Source organism: Daphnia magna, unplaced genomic scaffold, assembly GCF_020631705.1.
Source record: "Daphnia magna isolate NIES unplaced genomic scaffold, ASM2063170v1.1 Dm_contigs021, whole genome shotgun sequence".
Classification (NCBI taxonomy): domain Eukaryota; kingdom Metazoa; phylum Arthropoda; class Branchiopoda; order Diplostraca; family Daphniidae; genus Daphnia; species Daphnia magna.
Window position 1 is genome coordinate 36,014 of NW_025533118.1, and position 19,814 is coordinate 55,827.

At 37.2% G+C, this 19,814-nt stretch overlaps 1 protein-coding gene and 1 long non-coding RNA gene across 6 annotated transcripts; both read left to right on the forward strand.

Annotated features, from left to right (window-relative positions):
- Nucleotides 1-2,965: 2,965 nt before the first annotated feature.
- LOC116936047 lies at nucleotides 2,966-4,256 on the forward strand. Its single transcript, XR_006652597.1, has 2 exons — nucleotides 2,966-3,095; nucleotides 3,187-4,256. It is a non-coding gene; the product is annotated as an uncharacterized LOC116936047 (long non-coding RNA).
- A 9,361-nt stretch (nucleotides 4,257-13,617) lies between these two features.
- On the forward strand, nucleotides 13,618-15,544 carry LOC116936046. Of its 5 annotated transcripts, none has more exons than XM_032943265.2 (6): nucleotides 13,618-14,141; nucleotides 14,245-14,349; nucleotides 14,403-14,492; nucleotides 14,557-14,831; nucleotides 14,889-15,062; nucleotides 15,125-15,544. In XM_032943265.2, exons 1-5 carry the CDS (start codon nucleotides 13,820-13,822, stop codon nucleotides 14,955-14,957), a joined length of 861 nt encoding a protein of 286 aa, XP_032799156.1. In that variant the 5' UTR covers nucleotides 13,618-13,819; the 3' UTR covers nucleotides 14,958-15,062; nucleotides 15,125-15,544. The 5 variants fall into 5 exon arrangements, with proteins under 5 accessions (XP_032799156.1, XP_032799155.1, XP_032799154.1 ...); XM_032943263.2 differs by having other exon boundaries at nucleotides 13,630-14,141; nucleotides 14,209-14,349; nucleotides 14,906-15,062; XM_032943261.2 differs by having other exon boundaries at nucleotides 13,632-14,141; nucleotides 14,209-14,349.
- Nucleotides 15,545-19,814: the final 4,270 nt, after the last annotated feature.

Below are 19,814 nucleotides of genomic sequence, written 5' to 3' on the forward strand. Positions count from 1 at the left end.
CATCTTTCTTACTACACTTATCCTGATAGCAGACATACTTGCACCGGAATCAACGAGTGCAATTACTTCACCAATATTCTCAATAAATACCTTTACAAGCGGGAGTAGGGGTCGGCAGGGTATATATGCGTAGCCGGTGTGCACGGTCCCTGCTCCTAGCTTCCGGCTGTACCTTTTCCCGATGCTGTTGGACAATGGCGAGCGATATGACCAATCACTCCACAGTTGTAGCATTTTCTTTTGCTTGGATCAACCCATCCTCCTCCGCCACGTCCAGTTCCACTTCCTCCACCACGATCAATTCCGCCTCCTCCACGCCCGGCACCACGATTTCCAATAGCCATCTTGCTGAACTGTGCAGTCAGTTGGTTAACTAGCTGGTTGCCAAATGCTGCTAGAGTGGCGTTTAGATCAAGAACAGTAGGTGTAGTCGTTGTTCCGGGTGTAGCTGCTGGCGGAGCTATTGGTGGAGCTACTGGTGGCGCTACTGGTGGGGGAAGACACGTGATGCAACACAGAGGGTCTCCAAAGCACGAATCCGCTGGATAAATTCCGCGACGTTGGCTGGGCGGTTCGCTGTCATGGCGGCCACATGTTGCCAACTTGCCAGGCCATCTATTAGAAAAGCTACCATCTTCTCTTCGTTAAGGGGGATTGGGGCAACACGTAACAATTTATGCTTATCTAAAGCGTACTCAATACCTGATTCATCGATTTTCTGTCGTCTCTCTTCTACCAACCTGAGCCATTCACTAACATGTAAACGTGGTGAAAAATTCGTGGTGAACGCTCCAGACCAGTCAGCCCAGGTTGCATGCGTATGGCCTGTGTGAATATGCCAATCCAACGCTGTTTTCAACAGACGCTTTGCTGCTACTTGAATAAGCTGCGCATCTGTCCAACCCTCGGCCACGGCTACCCTATCAACGAAATCAATAAAATCTTGCGGAAAATCCATCAGCTTACCTTCAAAGCATGGAATGGAGTCGACAGCCGCATTTGCTATACGTGGAATGGGTAAAACTGGAGCTTGGGGAAGATTTTGCTGTTGCTGCTAGTTCTGTCCGGCTGCTGCATTGTTGGCCAGCTGTTGCACCAAGTTCGCCGACTGTTGACGCTGTTGGTCCAACGCGTTCAAAAGATCTGCCGCCTGATTTTGGGCAGCTAGTCGATCTTGGCCTATTGCCGTTGTGAGATTTCTCAGCGCATCAATTAGATCCTGGGGCAGCGCCATGTCTGGTACCCTTGAAACTGCAGTTGCTGAAACTGGTAAATTATAAGTGAGCCTACTCACGCCACCACGCAGGGACGGTGACGGTACTTGTGTGGTCGGCACTACTACTCGTGCAGGTTTCAACGGCGTGGCTACCGTCCTGGTGGTTGAACGCGTTACTATTTGAAATGGCACTGAAGAATCTGTACGCTTAGGCGGCATATGATTTCCCAAGAACTATCGATAGGACTCCACACACTTACTTACTAACAAATGTTAGTTAAATATACAAAAAAAAAAAAAAAAAAAAGAAAAAAAATAAATAGACGAAATACAGATACGGGTGGTGGTTGTCGTTACGACACATGACAACTGGACAGCGTTATCGAGGAAAGAGAAAAAAAACAAACAAACAAAACAAAACAAAAAAGGACAGAATCAATACTGATTCTGCTCAATACTAGAGCAAAAGAAACGAAATAATACCAACTCTGCTCAATACCGGAGCAAAAAGCGTATTAACGCGAAAGGAAAAAAAAAGAAATGGCGGCTATCACGCAGATTATATAAGCCACACATACACACACACACACACACAAAAAAATGACACGAATTATTCCAAGGCCTCAACAGGCCACGTGGTTTTACGCGTGAAAAGTTGGGGGGTTGGGAGGGGGCGTTTTCAACCCAAAAAAAAAAAAAAGAAAGGGATGTGAAAAATTTGGGGGAGGGGGCTGGTGACGCGACAAGAAAAAAAAGAGAAAAAAAACTACGTGAATTTCGCACGGGCAGTTCTAACAGAAAAATAATGATTTTACGAAACAAAGAGATTATGAAAAAAAAGAAAAGAGAACTATTCAATGGCCCGTGCCCAACTCCTGACACCAAATGTTGCAATCAGTCCTTCTCTGATGGTAAATGGAGCGGCTCGTCGACTGGCGAGCGGTTTCAGTTAAACAAGCCGAATGTGGAAAAGGGACTTATGCTAAGCTAAATAATAAAAGACTACAAAAATGACTAGGGACAAAATATATTGACACTTACGCTGAAGTGGCCAGGCATACGCCGCAACCCTTCCTTAGGTTTCGATCTCACACACGTGAAACGAGATGACGTTCAGCTACACGTCAGTACACACAACTACTGCTACACACCCTTGAGAGACAATCCTTTTGGGCCGCTTGCGCCCTCTAATGAGGCTACGCAAGGGCTTCGGGGGGCCCAAACAGGGAACTGAGAGGAATGGGTAAGGAGATAAATGGGCCGTCTGCTACAAGGGGAATGACGTGTCAGGCAAGAAGGGCAGTCACAATTTTGCAACGGTAGCGTCTCGTCGCCATTTTTTGTCACCTCATTTTTTTTATTGTCTTTCGTCTGAGTTTTAAAGTTTAATAAATTTCTCTTGCGCCCTGCCCGTTCGGTTTTGATCGTTTTGTCGCATCGCCTTTCGAACGATCGTTATCTTACGGTTAGTTTACAACAATTTGATTCTGTTTACATGTAGAAGTATAAACTCATAATATCACAGTGTATTCACATCGAATACAAGTATATTTTATCCTGGTTACGTACAGAAGTAAAAACTCATGGTATCACAGTGTATTCACATTGAATACAATTATATTTTATTTTGTTTACATGTAGAAGTATAAATTCATAAGATCACAGTGTATTCACATTGAATACAACTATATTTGATTCTGTTTACATGTAGAACCATGGTCTATAAACTGGAGGTCTACGGACTGTCGTCTGCTCCAGATTTTGTCTGCTATTTTTTGAAACTAAAATTCGGGCATCCGGTAGAGGCGCTGACTGTCCGCATCAGTCATAACAATTCATTGTTAGGACATGGTTAGGACCTGGTGCATCATTTGGAAAAGTAAGTTTTTGGTTTTTAATTATTTTCTGACAAGTCTACAAGTTAACTATGTTGTGTGAAATGTGTTAACATGTTTATTATGGACTTTCAGGACCATTTCTTTCTTCTCTTTTAAATAACGATCGGCTATAGCGGTGACGTTCGCCGTGTCTTCGTCTTCTTACACAAGAATCAAAGCCGATTTTCCCTTTCTTGATAAATTCGCTGCGTTTTTCTTTTTCTGCTTCTTCTTCTTCTTGGCTGGCCGGCAATATAGTGACTGGGAATGTGTGACAGCCCAAAGAGTTGCTGGAAATATCCCTTACTATATATAGACGGCACGCGGTTCTTGATAAGAATACCCCGAATCTAATAAACCTCTTTATATAAACACACAGATGCGCGTTCTGCTCAAAAATGGCTCGATGGACCAGCGCCCCGTCGCATAACTGGTTGTTATGCGACAATATAACTATACAACCTATTGCAGCAATGGAAACGCGCAGACGGACGTACTGATCTCTCCGTGCGCGTTTGCGTAACACGCTAACCCACCCAGCTCATTTATAGACTTTGTCATATTTTCAAAACAATTATTAGCCTATTTTATACGCAGAGGGCGGAATGCGCGAAAGACAAACAATCAGACAAGAATCAGGAAATCTAATGGCGAATTGTGATTGTTCAAGGGCTTTCGCTCAGGCGCATTTACATCGACGATAACGAGGCCGTCCTCTTTGGCCTGTCCTCGCTATACGACAAAGAGCATCGCGCATTCCCGATGCGAAACAAGAAGAAGAAGAAGAAAACAGGTTTTCTTTTTCTTTTTCTTGCCGATATTATTCGTCCTCTGAAATCAATTCAATGGAAAAAGCCAAGGCGGAATTGTTTTCTGTTGTCTTCCTCTAAATAGCAGAGCTTTGCGAGGATTCAAGCGCTTGTATCGGCCGCTAACTTATACTTTTTCTTAACAGACGGTGGCGGGACAAGCCTCGGTTTTCTTTCCAACGATATTGAGTAGCCCTTTCAACATTCTGTCACAATCAAAAATTGAAAAAAAAGCAACAAAAACACCGCAAAATGTCAAAATTGGTTGTGTAAAATGTTTATTAATGTGCAATATCAGTGTATCGATTTACACAGTGTAAGATATCCAGATGTAATACAAAAATTAAGTTGAAACCAAAATGTTTAAGCAAAATTTCTTATTTTCCGCGGGCTTACCAATGTAATTTGATGACTGATGCGGACAGTCAGCGCCTCTAGTGGATGCCCGGATTTTTGCTTCAAAAATTAGCAGACGAATCGTCAAAATCGGGTCTAGCAGACGACAGTCCGTAGACCTCCAGTTTATAGACCATAGTAGAACTATAAACTCCTAATATCACAGTGTATTCACATTAAATACAAGTATATTTGATTCTGTTTACATGTAGAGGTGTAAACTCAATATCACAGTGTATTCACATTGAATACACAAGAAGTGTAAACTCATAACATCACAGTGTATTCAAATTGAATACAAGAATATTTGATCCTGTTTACACATAGAAGTAAAAACTCATGGTATCACAGTGTACTCACATTGAATACAAGTATATTTGATCCTGTTAACATAAAGTAGTAAAAACTCATGGTATCACAGTGTATTCATATTGAATACAAGTATATTAGATTCTGTTTACATGTAGAAGCATAAAATCATAATATCACAGTTTATTCACATTGAATACAAGTATATTTGATCCTGTTTACATATAGAAGTCAAAACTCATGTTATCACAGTGTATTCACATTGAATACAAGTATATTTGGTTCTGTTTACATGTTAAAGTAAAAACTCATGGTATCTCAGTGTATTTACATTCAATATAAGTATATTTGTTCCTGTTTACATGTAAAAGTAAAAACTCACGGTATCACAGTGTATTCACATTGAATACTAGTATATTGGATTCTGTTTACATGTAGAAATATAAACTCATAATATCACTGTGTATTCACATTGAATACACAAGAAGTGTAAACTCATAATATTGTAAGGACTCCCACTAGAGTTAAGACTTGAAGTAAAATTAAGTTAACTGCATTTAGTTAAATGTTTGTACAATCTTATACTCCTTTTCCCCACCATTGACCTCCTTTCCCTCGCTATCTCTTTTATGACTGTCTTCCGCTTGACCGAGGTGTCGATGACACCCAGTCTTATCATTGGCCTTGTTCTTTATTTCACACCAGTTCGCATGGCCTGCGAATTGGTGGCACATTCCTTCATCTTTATTGCCCACGCTAACCTTATAGCGTCCGCATCTTGGGTGTGGTATAAAACCCACCGTTCCTTAGATGTTCGAGTTAGTTCCCTGTTAGCAAGCGTGTGTAGTTGTTTACTTTGTGCCCCCCCTGCTGTCGTGTAGAGAGGTAATAGCTAGTGTGGAGAAGAATAATCGTTTCAACACTGAGACTGGTTGTGTAGGCCACGTTCCCTTTTTATTCAACCATCACCCCATTCACTACTAGTCCTACCCGTGCCCCCAGATCCAACGCGGCCTCTACCCAGCATCAACAAGACGTCGCCATGGAAACAACCGCACTTTAAGTAGTCTACCACTTATCCTTTCTCTCTTTTTACTAGTGATCATTTCATATCCGGGCAGCCGACGTGACTGGCTGCCGGATCCTAACAAAAATAATCATTCAACACCCGCACAAATGCTGACCAGAATACTTTTCTATTGTGACTAACAACATTTGTATGCTTCCGGCATCTCCTTTTTGTGTGCAATCCAATGCCCTCACGTCAGCGCCGTGACGGTTCAATTATTGCAATATCACAGTGTATTCACATTGAATACAAGTATATTTGATCCTGTTTACATAAAGTAGTAAAAACTCATGGTATTACAGTGTATTCAAATTAAATACAAGTATATTGGATTCTGTTTACATGTAGAGGTGTAAACCCAATATCACAGTGTATTAACATTGAATACAAGTATATTTGATTCTGTTAACATGTAGAAGTATAAACTCATAATATCACAATGTGTTCACATTGAATACACAAGAAGTGTAAACTCATAATGTCACAGTGTATTCAAATTGAATACAAGTATATTTGATCCTGTTTACATATAGAAGTAAAAACTCATAACATCACTGAGTATTCACATTGAATACATGTATATCTGATTCTGTTTACATGTAGAAGTATAAACTCATAATATCACAGTTTATTCACATTGAATATAAGTATATTTGATCCTGTTTACATATAGAAGTATAATTTCTTGGTAGCACAGTGTACTCACATTGAATACAAGTATATTTGATTCTGTTTACATGTAGATATATAAATTCATAATATCTCAGTGTATACGCATATAATATATACGCATTAAATCACCTAGATTCGTCTCTATTGTTGAACGTTTGACTCGAAATTTTGTCGGAATAATCCCAAGAAACAACATGTTTTCTCAAACTTGCAGTCACGTGACACATATGCGTCAGTGTTTAAACAGATGAAGCACAGTCTCTGATAGATCTACAATCGGTCTTTTGTAGTCAGCTGCTTGAAGACTCCAAAGGCTTCCAACTGATGCGACCGTAACATTGAAAACAAAAGGTCTTCCCAATTGCAATCAGCCGCTGGATCCGCTTGCGTATCCTTTGTTGGAATGGGTTCTGGTGGACATATAAGGCTGTTTGGCAGGTGGAACATGTAACTGTTTCGAAGCAAGGCTATAAGCGTTCTCATAGGATGCAGCCCGCCTACACAACCATCTCTTAAACGTGAGGATTCCTTTTCTCCACACAACTAAAACGTTATTCGTTCCACGCGAGTCGATCTGGAAACTGAAACTTAAGGCAAATACGCTCAACCCGGGTAGGAAACAATACTGACCATTCTTAATCCGATGTGGAATTTAGGTCGGTTCACGTCGTAAATGCGTTATAAGTTACATGAGATTGGTCCATGGTTGGAAAAATATTGGAATGTGGTTTTTCAAAAATCAACTCAATTCCATCCTGGGCCATCCTTAGAAAGTTGAGTTTAAACGATGCATGTATCCCCCTACTAAACCAATGTCGATACAATTTCGAACCTTTCCTGTTGTTCGATATCGACTAGCTAATAATAATCCAATGTCCAGAACCCAAATTTCAACGATGTATATATCCCAATATTTATCCAATGTCAATACAATTTCGAATTTTTGATGCTGTTCGATATCGAAATGCCAATAGTACCCCAAAGTCAGAAATTTAAGTTTAAACGATATATATATCCATATACTAATCCAATGTTGGTACAATTTCAAATTTTAGCTAGTGTTCAATATCGAAATGCCAATAGTACCCCAAAGTCAGAAACCCAAGTTTAAACGATATATATATCCATGTACAAATCCAATGTTGGTATAATTTCAAATTTTTGCTAACGAAATTTTTGTTACCCGTTGCTAACGAACGTTGTGCTGCTCTAGGTTGTAGACGATGCAGAAAAAGCCAAATCTACGCTTACCTAGTTTTCCTTGCGATCCAAGTAGACGATTGCATCCAGAACTTTTTTCAGCAGCCCTGAAAATCAATCAGATTCAGGATCTGACTCCGAAGCAGATTCAAGTCAGCCCACGCATCATGTTGTTCCTGTGATAGCCCAACACCTTTTTCAACCTCAAAGACATCAGCAGCAACTTCAAGGCGCAGCTATGGCAGATGTCAGAAAATTCATAAGCCCACTTATTTTTCGGGGTAGCCCAATGGAAGACGCTCGTCAATGGTTAGAGCGCTACGAAATTATCTCTATCCACAACGGTTGGGGCAATGCTGAGAAACGAAATAATTTCAGTATGTACTTGGATTATACTGACAGAAATCGGTTCCGGTGCGCAAGAATCCCGAATGACTGGGAAGACACGGCAGCACAACCGGCTGCTGGAGGAAACCCGGCAACGCCTGCAGTATCCGGTCCACGTTCGGTGTTTTTTAAAGAATTTCATGCCAGATAACTACGGTCTTCTTCAAGAGACCAGTCTCAGAAGTAGAACCCAAGGAGTGAAGGAGTGGATGAGCCAACCACTAGGTACTACTTCGAAATTTTTAACCTTTGCAGACTGGTCGACCCGAACATGTCAGAAACGCGCCGATTGGAACATCTTTTTCGAAGACTTTGACCAAAGCTTTTCAGAAAAATTTATCCGCTGAAGCCCAAACATGCGAAGAATTTTTTGCTCTAGCAAAATCCTATACAGAGGCATCACTCATGTCAGACACACGATGATTAAAAGATAGGACAGTGAAGTCGCAGAAGCCTCACGAGCAGTTGCCAAACCTTTCTGTGGTCTATCCAGACCAGCAAGCAGATTTTATGAAGACAATGCGTGAATGAATTCAAGAGACTGGCGAGAAGCTAATTTCAAAAGAGAAAAACGAGCAAATGAAATCAAAGGGACCTTTTAAACCAACAGGTCGCCCTGTAAACGAAAAACCGCAACGTTTCTATTGCAATAAGTCAGGACACATTGCTCGAACTGCTTCAACAATCCGGAATCAGAACACTACAAGGGTTCGGCCGAAGATGCGGCCGCAGGAGCGACTTCAAAGGGAAATCTTCTCATCAATTTAGCAGTTCCAGATACGTTGTAAGAAAAATCGGACCACCCAGAAACGTACGTGTTCAACCTGAATCCTACAAGATTATTCAAGGAAGCAGTAAAGTGTGGAAAGTAACTGCAAAGGCACCGATTGATATAGGAGCTGCAGTCACAGTAATTACGCCTGAATCACTAGAGAAAACGGAATTTGTCAAAAAAAACTCTTTGTGGATCGAAGATTCGTCTTGTAAACGGCCAAACCCTGTCACCACAGAGTACGGCAGATATAGTAGTAGCCCACAGAGGAAAAACTATAAAAGGAAACGCAATAGTTATGCCAATGCCAGGTTTTGAACTACTGTAAGGAAATGATTTCCTACAACAATTTTGAACTATCCACATTGACTACGAATCAGAAGAGTCATCATTTCCGATGGGGAATTCACCGCTTGCATAAATCATTTCTCTCCACGACGAACAATCACAAGAAAGCCGGCTAGTTTCAAAACATGGTCAAGAAATACCAGCATACATGGTCAAGCGAATTCCAGCAATTATTTCCAGAAAAATTGGAGGTTCGTGTATCGTGACACCATCAGGTTCACTGTTAGCGACAACAAGCCTGTCTACTGGTCCCGCGCTCGTACAAACGAATTTGGGATCACGAAATAGCTTAATGCGTCCTGACTTTAACGCGTTAACGTTCCGTTAACTTCAGTTAAGATAACTTTCGCACACCTCTGCTCTTACCTCCATCGTGTGTAAGACCAGACATATAAGGGAGAACGGGGTCAACTTGGACACGGGTCAAATTGGACAAAGACCCTAAGTTCTACATGTAATGGAAAATTATTTTTTTTAAATTTTTGTATAGACTGCAATGTTTAACGTTCTAGAAAAAATATTGATTAAAATCGAATCATTATTGTTCTTGTTATCGCAGAATAAAAAAAATGGCCCTGTTTGATGTAATATTCTTCCCTATTACTGTAAGCATTTTTAAAGTGAAAAACACTACAAATGAATAAAATAATGATATGTGAAATAGCCAATTCATTTCTTTAATGATTGATAAAAAACTTAAATTTTAATGTTTTTCCAGTGTTAAGTTATTAACGAAATACTAAATAGCACCGGGTTGGGTCATTTTGGACACACAGTTTTGGGGTCATATCGGACAACTTCGATATTGGAGTAGGAGGTGCTTGTGGAGAAGCCATATACGCCCGTTTGGCTAAAAAATAAGATATCGATTACAAATCGATACTCGATACTCTGTTAAGCCCTCCCATTTTACTCTACCCGCCTACAAATTGTCCATTTCAGCCCCCTATTTCGTACAAATGACATAACTCTCTATTTTTCATTTCTATTGCAAATATTTCAATATAAATGAATAAAATATTGAATAAGCAGTCTACCCATATTTTTTTTAAATTTATTTTATGTCTCCTTATGAGGAAAACTGGCAGTGTCCAATCTCACACCGTCCCTGTCCAGTTTCGCCCCGCCGTTTAAATAAAAACTAAAAAAAAAACGACTTCATCAAAATCCTTATAACTCGTTTATTTTAAGACTTAAAAATTACAAAAAAATTGTGGAGTTACCCAAGAAGGTGCTGCACCATTAACTAAAAATAAATATTAGTAAAAGAACATAGAAATCTTAAATAAAGAGGAAAGAAATTTTTTGTCCAGTTTGACCCCGTTCTCCCCTACTCTTTATCGTTTTATTAGATTGAAAAATTTCGTGATTTCGTCATCGTATATTAAAACTATTAGAAGGTAAGGAATTCAGATTATTGTCAGATTCTCCTGACAATTATTGTCCTTCTGACTTGCACTTTAGTCCCTTGGGTTATTGGAAAGTAAACGCCCATCGATTCCCGTTGTTGGCTTTGATAGCAAGGGAGCTCTTCGGGGTGCCCGCTTCGGGAGGAGAGAGCGAACGGGTCTTTAGCACCGCCACGGACATTGCATCGGCTACAAGAAATCGCATAAAGCCTCCTCTCTTCGCGAAAATGCTTTTCATAAAGCGAAATATGAAACTTATGAGTCCTGTGACTCCTGTCAAAAAGAAATTTAAAGGACTTCTGTAAAGAAGAAATGTAAAGGAACCTGTTATTATAGTTAAAAAAAAATATGGATTTTGTAAGAAATCAAAAGTCGAACAGACTTTTTAGCAAAACTTCTATTAAAAAGTAAACTAATCCAATTAAGTCTTGGGTTTTTATTTGATATTAAATTAGGGATTAAAGTCAAAAAAATTAAAAGGAAATTTAAAAAATTTTTACCTTGACACAGAAATATGTAGAAGAACTTGTATGTAACTATGTGTTACATGTTGCAATCATAAAATTAACAATTGATTGTGAATTGGATTGGATTTGGATCGGATTTGGATCGGATTTGGATCGGATTTTCTCAAATTTAAAATGATTTGGATTTGGATTTGGATTTGATTTGGATTGGATTTTGCTGATTTTTTCGAGCTTAGGATTTGGAACGGATTTCAAAACACACGCAATGATTTGGATTTGAGTCAAATCCGGTAAATTTAGAAAATCCGAAACACTGCTTACCACTGAGCTCCGTTTGATACAATATTAGTTCCAAATATCTTTTCAACTACAATTTAAGGGCGTGGATAGTAGAAAAATTTTGCGAAAAGTTTGAAAAGATTTTGAAATATTTGATATTACGTCCTAATTTTTTTTTTCGAATATCACCGATTGATAAAAATTTGAATTGTAAAATTTTTAATTTTCAATTTACGACTAATTCAAAGGGTTTTAAGTTTTTTGGGGGGGAAACCTTTTGCTGTAATTATTTGAAAGTCCGTGAACACAATAAAATTATGAGTAAAAATTATATTTTACGATATTTCTATGTACTATTACTTTCTTTTCTCTCTATTTGTAATACATTTTTAAACACTGATTTTTTGGGTTCGAATTTATGGGGTTTAAGCCCCAAAAATTTCATGTTACCAAAAAAAATGTATTTTAAATCCCAGTTATTTCGTATCCGCTACGAATTTTTCGCAGCGGATACGAAAAATTCGATTGGTGAAAATTTTTTCGTGGTTAAAACCCCCGAAAAACTTGTAACCTTTTTAACAGTGCACGTAAACGTAAAAAGGCCTTTTCCGCCCAGAATCCTGCCCTCAAAGGCAGCATTGTAGATGCAAATCTTAATTTTTAAACTGTTAAAATATCAGGGGAATTGACACATGAGCCGTAGCAATAAAAAATGTTGGTTTTCCCATCAGGGAAGTTCATAAAAGTCTCGAATACATTCTTGAAAATTTTGCCAAAAAGCTATCGTTATTCGCCATCGATGGGATATCATTCTTCAAGCATAAGAGCAACTAACCTGTTATCGTTAAATATTGTAGAATTTTTGCTATTTGCGTACGGCTATAGAGGACGAAATTTAAAAGTTTCGGAATATAGATTAATTTAGCTGAAATAAAAAAGCATGTTACCCGTGGCTACGCTCCTTTTCGTCATACGCTAAAAATCAGAATGTCATTTTAAGTTTCACATTGTCCAAACCCTTCCATTAAAAAATATCTGGCTTTTTCAACAATCCACAAATGGGATCACCAAACTAAGGAATAGGGGAGAGTGGGGCTAGTTGGCAGGAGGGCAAGTTTGCAATTCCTAATTTAGAAGAATTGTGTGAAAGAGGTTTTATTGAAATAATTCATAGTCAAAGATGTTTATCGTGCGCACATTTGTGCAAAGTTTTATAAATTTATCCCAAATAGTTTAGGAAATAGAAAATAATGAAATTTTTTGCGTCAAATCCACAATAGTTGCGTGCTTGGTATTCATCAATTTGATCTTTTCTTGGTATGCATATAATTTTTAAAAAATATTAGTTTTATAGAAAATTGTGTCCTCTATCGAACTGTAACAATGGATTTGTTTTAATCAATTATAAAGGAGTAATAAAAATTTTTATTTGAATAAACCCCGGGTTGGGGCAAGTTGATACATTGCAACATGGGGCCTGTCGGCATAGGCATTATACATGCATATGTATAGAGTACATGGCCTGTCAAAATGTCAGGGAATTTTAAGTCAAATTTTTGCTAGATATGACTTATGGTGAACAGTGGTATGCATTAGAGGCCAAAATTTGGCAAATTTTATGTGTTTCACTTTATACGATGTTCACACTGTAAAAAATGACCCCCGAATTTAGGTATATCGAAGTCCCAACTTTAAAAAAAAAAACCTAGATTTGGTAGCAGTTAACTATTTTATGTACTATTACCTAAGATTGGTAGTTTGTACCTCATATGGGTAATTTAAAATTACCTATTTTAAACCTTTTTCCATTTGAGGATATCTATTACCTAAAACAGATAGATGCTATACTTTTGGGTAATTAAAATTACATATTAGTATATTACGCACTATCTAGTCACATATCTGGCTTTTTGGATATATTTGGATTGACAAACGTTTATTCTGTCAACACAAGACTTCTACAGCAAGTTTTTGTGGCAATGTACAACCAATTACGGTTTGTCACTTTAAGGGAAAGATGAACAGGGCTATGGACATGAAACACTCGATGATCAATAATTTCATCTTTAAATAAACAAAGATGAAAGTTGTCAGGGCGATGGGCAACACGAAATGCTTGAAGATGTAAATCGAAGCACAGAGTGCGAAATAATTTACAAACGAATAGAAACCTGCATTTGTCTTTAATGATTGCTACTATTAAACCGAACGCAGCAGCGCATCGTGACCCACCTCCTAATGGACATAAAACAACAGTTTGCTTCGCCCTATATTCGATCATACCAATTCGAATCCGCTTAAAGGTATGAAACCAAAGGACATCAATGGATGGTAACAGATCAAGATAAGCAGCAATTTGGCCTGCAAAATTTTTCTGACTTGCCTGACTTACTGGCAATTTGGCATTTTTCTATTGTTTGCATCATAAATAATTGGAAATAAGAGAAATGTGGCATCGTCGCATGACGAATCACTTTTATTATAGGATGCCCCTATTTGTAATAGTTGCAATACTTGTCGTTCACCCTACCTCGTTAGGTATTTCCCTCCACACATTTAACCGTTTTCCATGTATTTTTTAAGCCATTTAAGAAGTATTTTTAGTAGAAATGGCTTGCGCTGAACAAGGGCATGTAAAGAGCGTGTTTGTAGAAGTGGAAGAAAATGAAAAATTAGAAAACGATTGCTTTGAGGTGTCTTTTGTAAATTCTGGTGGTACTGTAGGTGACATCGATTGTGTCATGCAACAGTTGCGGCTTAAAAGTAAACGCGTGGAACAATTGTTCGGAGCCTCAGAAATTTGTTTTAAGCAGCAGAGTTTGAAATTTCAAGGAAAATGGGTAAATTTGTCAGAGACCTCTCCTATTAAAGACAGTGCCACGTTAAAGTGTGTGATAAAACCCAAAGCGTTGAATGTTGATGCACTCCAAGGTAACAATGATTTAAATTATTTTGTTCCTTTCTAATTTTTGCTTTCGTTACTTCCACCAAACTAAAGCCTCATGTAATACCAGCACATGCTCTGATGTTACAGTCTTGCTTAATCCTCCCCCTGTGAACGTTGAAAATTCTGTGGAAGAGAACAACATTATGAGCTTAGACTACACTGTAGACATCGTCAGTAGAAGTGAAACTCAAGGTAATAGTATTACAGCTGTTTAAGTCATCATTATTTAACACTTGTGTTTTTAGACGATAACAGTCTATCAGGTAGTGGCATTGATGAGAACTCTGATGACACTTTGGTCTTACCAAACAGAAGACCCTGCACACTAGCTCATAGTAAGTACATGTTTATTTACTTCATATGTATTATTTGTTCTCGTCTAAGATTTAGTTTCCCTAGCCCAATCAACACTGAATAAGCAACCACAGAGTTTTGAGGTGCCAAAGGACTACAAGTTACCAACATGCTTTAGTCCGATAGTGGATAATAAATTGTCAAGCAAGGCAGCCCTCAACGACATTGAGTACAATGTAATCTGCAGGGAGGTTGGTCGTTCCCTGAAACCATACGGCACACACCCTCAAGTTTACCAACTTGCAGCTGTCAGTCGGAGTGTTTTCCAGAAGTGGCCCAGTATGGCACGCTTCAAAGGTGGTATAGAGGAGGAGTTTCAGGTAAGTAAGCTCTTTAGTTGTACTCTATTATATTGATGTCAACTTTTCTATTTTCAGCAATTTTTTACATTAAGATTGCGGCGTTATTTCGAACGGCAACGGGAGAAAGAAAGTCTAGGGTTCTAGGAGAAAGAAACTAAGTCTAGGGTTGCAATGCAACTTCTTACGATACTCATCACACCCAGGAAAAAAGACAAACATGCACACAGGCACTTTTTTGACCAACGAGAAGTTAAAATTTATGTTACTTTTTCATTTTCATTCGTTTTATCTATTTTTTTTTTCTTTTATAGGAATCTGCCTCAACGCAGAGCTCGATCGATGAAATTAAACGGCCAGCTCCATTTATTCTCGCCATCGGGGCTGAGCTGTATGTTGTGACAGCTGGGCAAGTTTTTTTTAAATTTGGATCCCAAAGTAGTACCGAGGCCATTCTAGCCCTACTTGCCGCATACTACATATTTGATCTCGAGTACAGCAAGTACGTCAAGTCAGCTCTATTTTTCCTCCAAAGTTATTGCATGAAAGAACCAGATCGTATCACAAACTCTTGTTCGGCACTGAATGTGTTCTTGAGTCTCATCGAATGCTACAAAGATCGAAGTAGTCAGTAAGTATATGTTGCTCTTATTGTATAACAGTCATCGTTTATGTTGCTCTTATTGTATAACAGTCATCGTTTATGGCCATAAGAATACAGACCTTGTTGCATACATTTGTGATTCATTTTTATTTTATATATTAATGGATAGCCAAAATAAGTAATGAGCGGGTATCAATATTATTAATATTATTATTATTAAAATAAGGGTTTACTACTTTTTACATGAATTTTTTAAATAGTTAAATCAGGGTCAATTATTATCTAGAATTGGTATGTCTTAAAAACAGTTTTAGGTAGCTGTTTCCTAAAATCAAATTAGATACTTCGTAATTACCTAATCGGCGGAATCGAAAATAGGTAATTTTTCTTTCCCATTTCTGGGGCACTTTTTTTACAGTGCACCTGTGAAATGTTTGCCTGAATTATGTATATTTTTTTTAATTTTTTGCATTTAAGGCTATTAATCTTTATGTAAGTTATCACAACTTATTTCTGAGTTTCCCACTCTAAAATAACTATAGGATTTTTGTTTATTGTAATGTTATTCTAGTTTGTTTACAACATAAACATTTCACTGAAATCCGTATTTGAAATACATGGGGCCAACTTACCCCACTACCCCTGCCAACTTACCCCGTTAGTGGGGCATGTAGGCAAATTTTTTTTAGCTTTTTGAACGTTGATTTCGATATAAATTCTTCAACGTAGATCAAATAAAAAAAAAACAGAAGAAAGCTGGTTATCTGAGCTTTCTTTTACAATTTTTTGGGTGTCAAAATATGAAAAATTAAAGAAACCAGAGAAGAAATAAAAAAAATTGTACCAACTAGCCCCACCCTCCCCTATTTACGTTCGCAAGTATAGGAAGACATAAGTAAATGTACGCATTGGTAGTTTTAAACATGTCTATTATTGCTAATAAGCATTTGGGGAACCGGGTACAAGTAATTTATTTCACAAGTAAATAAAGTAATTAGCAAAAATACAAATAAATATGTGCGGTGGTAAGTAAGGCGACAGGAAAAGCTCACAAGTCTATTTGTTATTAAGTGTTAATAGTTAAATATAAACCAATATTATTTATAATTTTGGCAACAAGTAATAGTTGTCATAAGTATTTTTCAGCTACGCACTTACCCTAGTTTCACAACTTCACAAGTTAGATGTTTCGCTTCACATGTAATTATAGTTACAAATAAAATAACAAGCATCATAATTCAGAAAAGAAATTTCGAAATGTTTATTACAATATACAATATTGTAGCATTGTAACACCTGCTCAATAATCTAGTAGGCCTATCATTGATCAACTTTTCCGTAGCCGAAGTTCAGAAATGTGAACGAGCAAGAGCAACGATGCTCGCATATATTTGCATGAAGGCAGGAAGCCATCATCTTCCAAGGACAAGTCTTCCGCAGTGTCTGGAAATAACTTTTTTATATATATTTTTTTTTTATCGTTTATATTTGTCACATTGTTTTTTGTTTGCCACTGTTTTGAAAAAGACATTTTAAAAATTGAGAAAATCTAGGTAACCCATACATACAAAAGAGAGTCATTATCATTACATTATGAACCAATTTACGAGGCTGTGAATTCTTCAGTTTTAAGAGTCCTTCAAGCCGGAGTGTTTGATTTGTGTGTACGTGGATGAATTCCAGGAAAGCTAATCTCACATTGCAAACTAAGATTAACTATATACAGAGGTTACGGCTGCGCTGAATTCTAGGGGGCAATAGCATTAGCAAACACTGGAGACCCCCAGAATTCTGGGAGGTAGGTAAAAGAGCGAATTGGGACACCGGCCCGGTTCCTGCTAATTTGGGACAAAGGATACAATTTTTTTCATTTCACGAATAAAATTCCGATGGAGGGTCTACTGAAATATCTAATAGGCGAATTATAAACTAAAATAAGGGTTATGCAATTCGTCCAAAGGACAAATTATAAATCATAATATAACCCGAGAAAACGGTAATTGAAATCTGTACGTTTTGCTTACGGGCAAAAAACCTGGGAGTGTACTATCTGTTAGCAGATACTTAGAGGGCAACAGATATATCTAAGGTAATATTAAGCAAACCCTTTTACTAATAATATCAAATGAAAGAGAATTAAAAGTTCTACCAATTAAGTGTAAGTCTTTCCCATAAAATACTATTTTTATTTCAATATGTGGAAAAAGAAAAAAACCCCTATTCCTGCTAATTTGGGACAGCCGACGCTAATTTGGGACACCGATTTTTTCAAAAAACGCAAACAAATTTTTTTTGCGATATATTTATATCAATCGACGCAGAATTAAAAAAGAAATCGATTGATATCTAATGTTTTCATGTTTTTTTGCATCCTTTTGACCAAAATAATGAAAAAATATTTTTGGGACTTAGATTCAAATCTGGCTTCATCCTCGAAACTTCAAAAAATTTAAAGCTATCTCCTTTTACATTTTTTTTCGTAACTTCAAAGCTAATAAACTTGAAATAATTTTAAAGACAATTTAGTAGTTTTTTTCATCTTATGAGCTCCGTAAACGACATTTATTTTTGAACATGTTGTCCCTTATCGGGACACATATTTATTTGTAGATTTTTCTGAAATCTCCGTCCTTTTTCACATTTTCCATGTCGCCTTAACTCGGCGTAATAGGAATTTACTTATAAGTCTTAATGTTTACGTAAAAATATTTATTAAAAATGCTTTTTTTATCCCGTCTTTGCCCCATATGATTGCGTGTTAAGCAAACGCGCTAATTTGGGACACACTTTTCGGAGTGCATTGGATGGCAAAAATTTTTTTTGTATGGCTATCAGGTTAGCACTGTGGCTGAGTGCTTGGCTCTTGAGACGAAATCGTTCTGGTTCAAGCCTTAGAATTGGTTTAATAACATAAATGTTTCATTAATTGTTTTCTTTGTTGTGCAACAGTCCGTCTTCTAAAGTCCGATAATATCCCGTACAACAAATTTTTGACTGCATTTTGGGGTTTCATTGAAAAATGTTCTAAATATATACATCTTTATATCAAGAGACGGGTAGCTCAGAGGTAAAGCACTGGCCTCTTGTTCGTAAAAATCGTGGTTCGAAACTCGAAGCCGACACCAAAAATTAATTTTTTCGACAAATTCCTCAACCTTGTAGATGCAACTATAAGGAATATATTACTCCCAATATTTTTTTATATTGCGTTAGTTTTAGGTGTGTTAGACGATTGAATATTATCTCAAAAAATGTGATGTAAGCCATACTTTAGTACAAAATGAAAAATAAGAAAGCCCCAGTATGTTTTGAGCCATCGTACTTTAGATTGCAACTCCGTCGTCTTGCGACTGACCCACCATTCACGAAACCTGTTGCAAAAATGTAACTTGTTATGTAATATGTAGTCTGCTGTCCCAAATTAGTGTCACGAGGGCAAATGTAAAAAACATGAGAATTCCATTCGCAGGTTAGACGGGTATTGTCCCATAATTTAAGTGAAACATTTACCAGTTCTGTTAAAGATTCTGGAACGAATCTATAAATCTTAAAAAAATAAAAAAAAAATCGTGTTGGTTTAAGTGTTATTTGACGATTCAAAAATAACTCCCAAAAGTGATTTTAAAAAAATATAGAAAATATAATTCGGAACTGGCATCTAAACAGTATAGAACCATCGGCCATCATGTTAGCAGTCAAACGTCTTACGACTATGCCACGGTTGACGAAAAATAATTATAAACTATAACATGTATACATGTCATTTAGTATGTGGTCTACTGTCCCAAATTAGCGTCATGGGAGCTTATGTAAAAAAAATTAGGATTACAACCACAAGTTAAATCATTTTGTTCACATGATTTTAGTAAAAAAATCAATAATATTGTAAAGGAAACTGAAACGAATCTATTTATCCCAAACACTTGCTGTTATTGTGTCAGTTTAAGGAGTCTTTAATGATTAAAATATTTCTCTAAAAATGTGATAAAAATCTAGAATAAAAAAAAAAGCCATCAGAGATTGTACCTATACAGTTTAGAACCATCAACCAATGATTTTGCAATCCAACGCCTTACGACTGCGCCACAACTAATGTATTATAAAAAATGTGTCTTAACACAATAAAGATAATTTAAAATAATATCTAGCCATTTTTGTACAGTTTGCTGTTCCAAATTAGCGTCATGGGAGCTTATGTAAAAAACATAACAATCGCAAACACAAGTTAAATAATTTTTCTCGCATGATTTTAGTAAAAAAATCAATCATATTGTAGAGGAAACTGAAACGAATCTATTTATCACAAACATTTGCTGTTATTGTGTCAGTTTAGGGAGTCTTTGATGATTAAAAAATATCACTTAATATGTGAAAAAAATATATAGAATCTAGAAAAACAC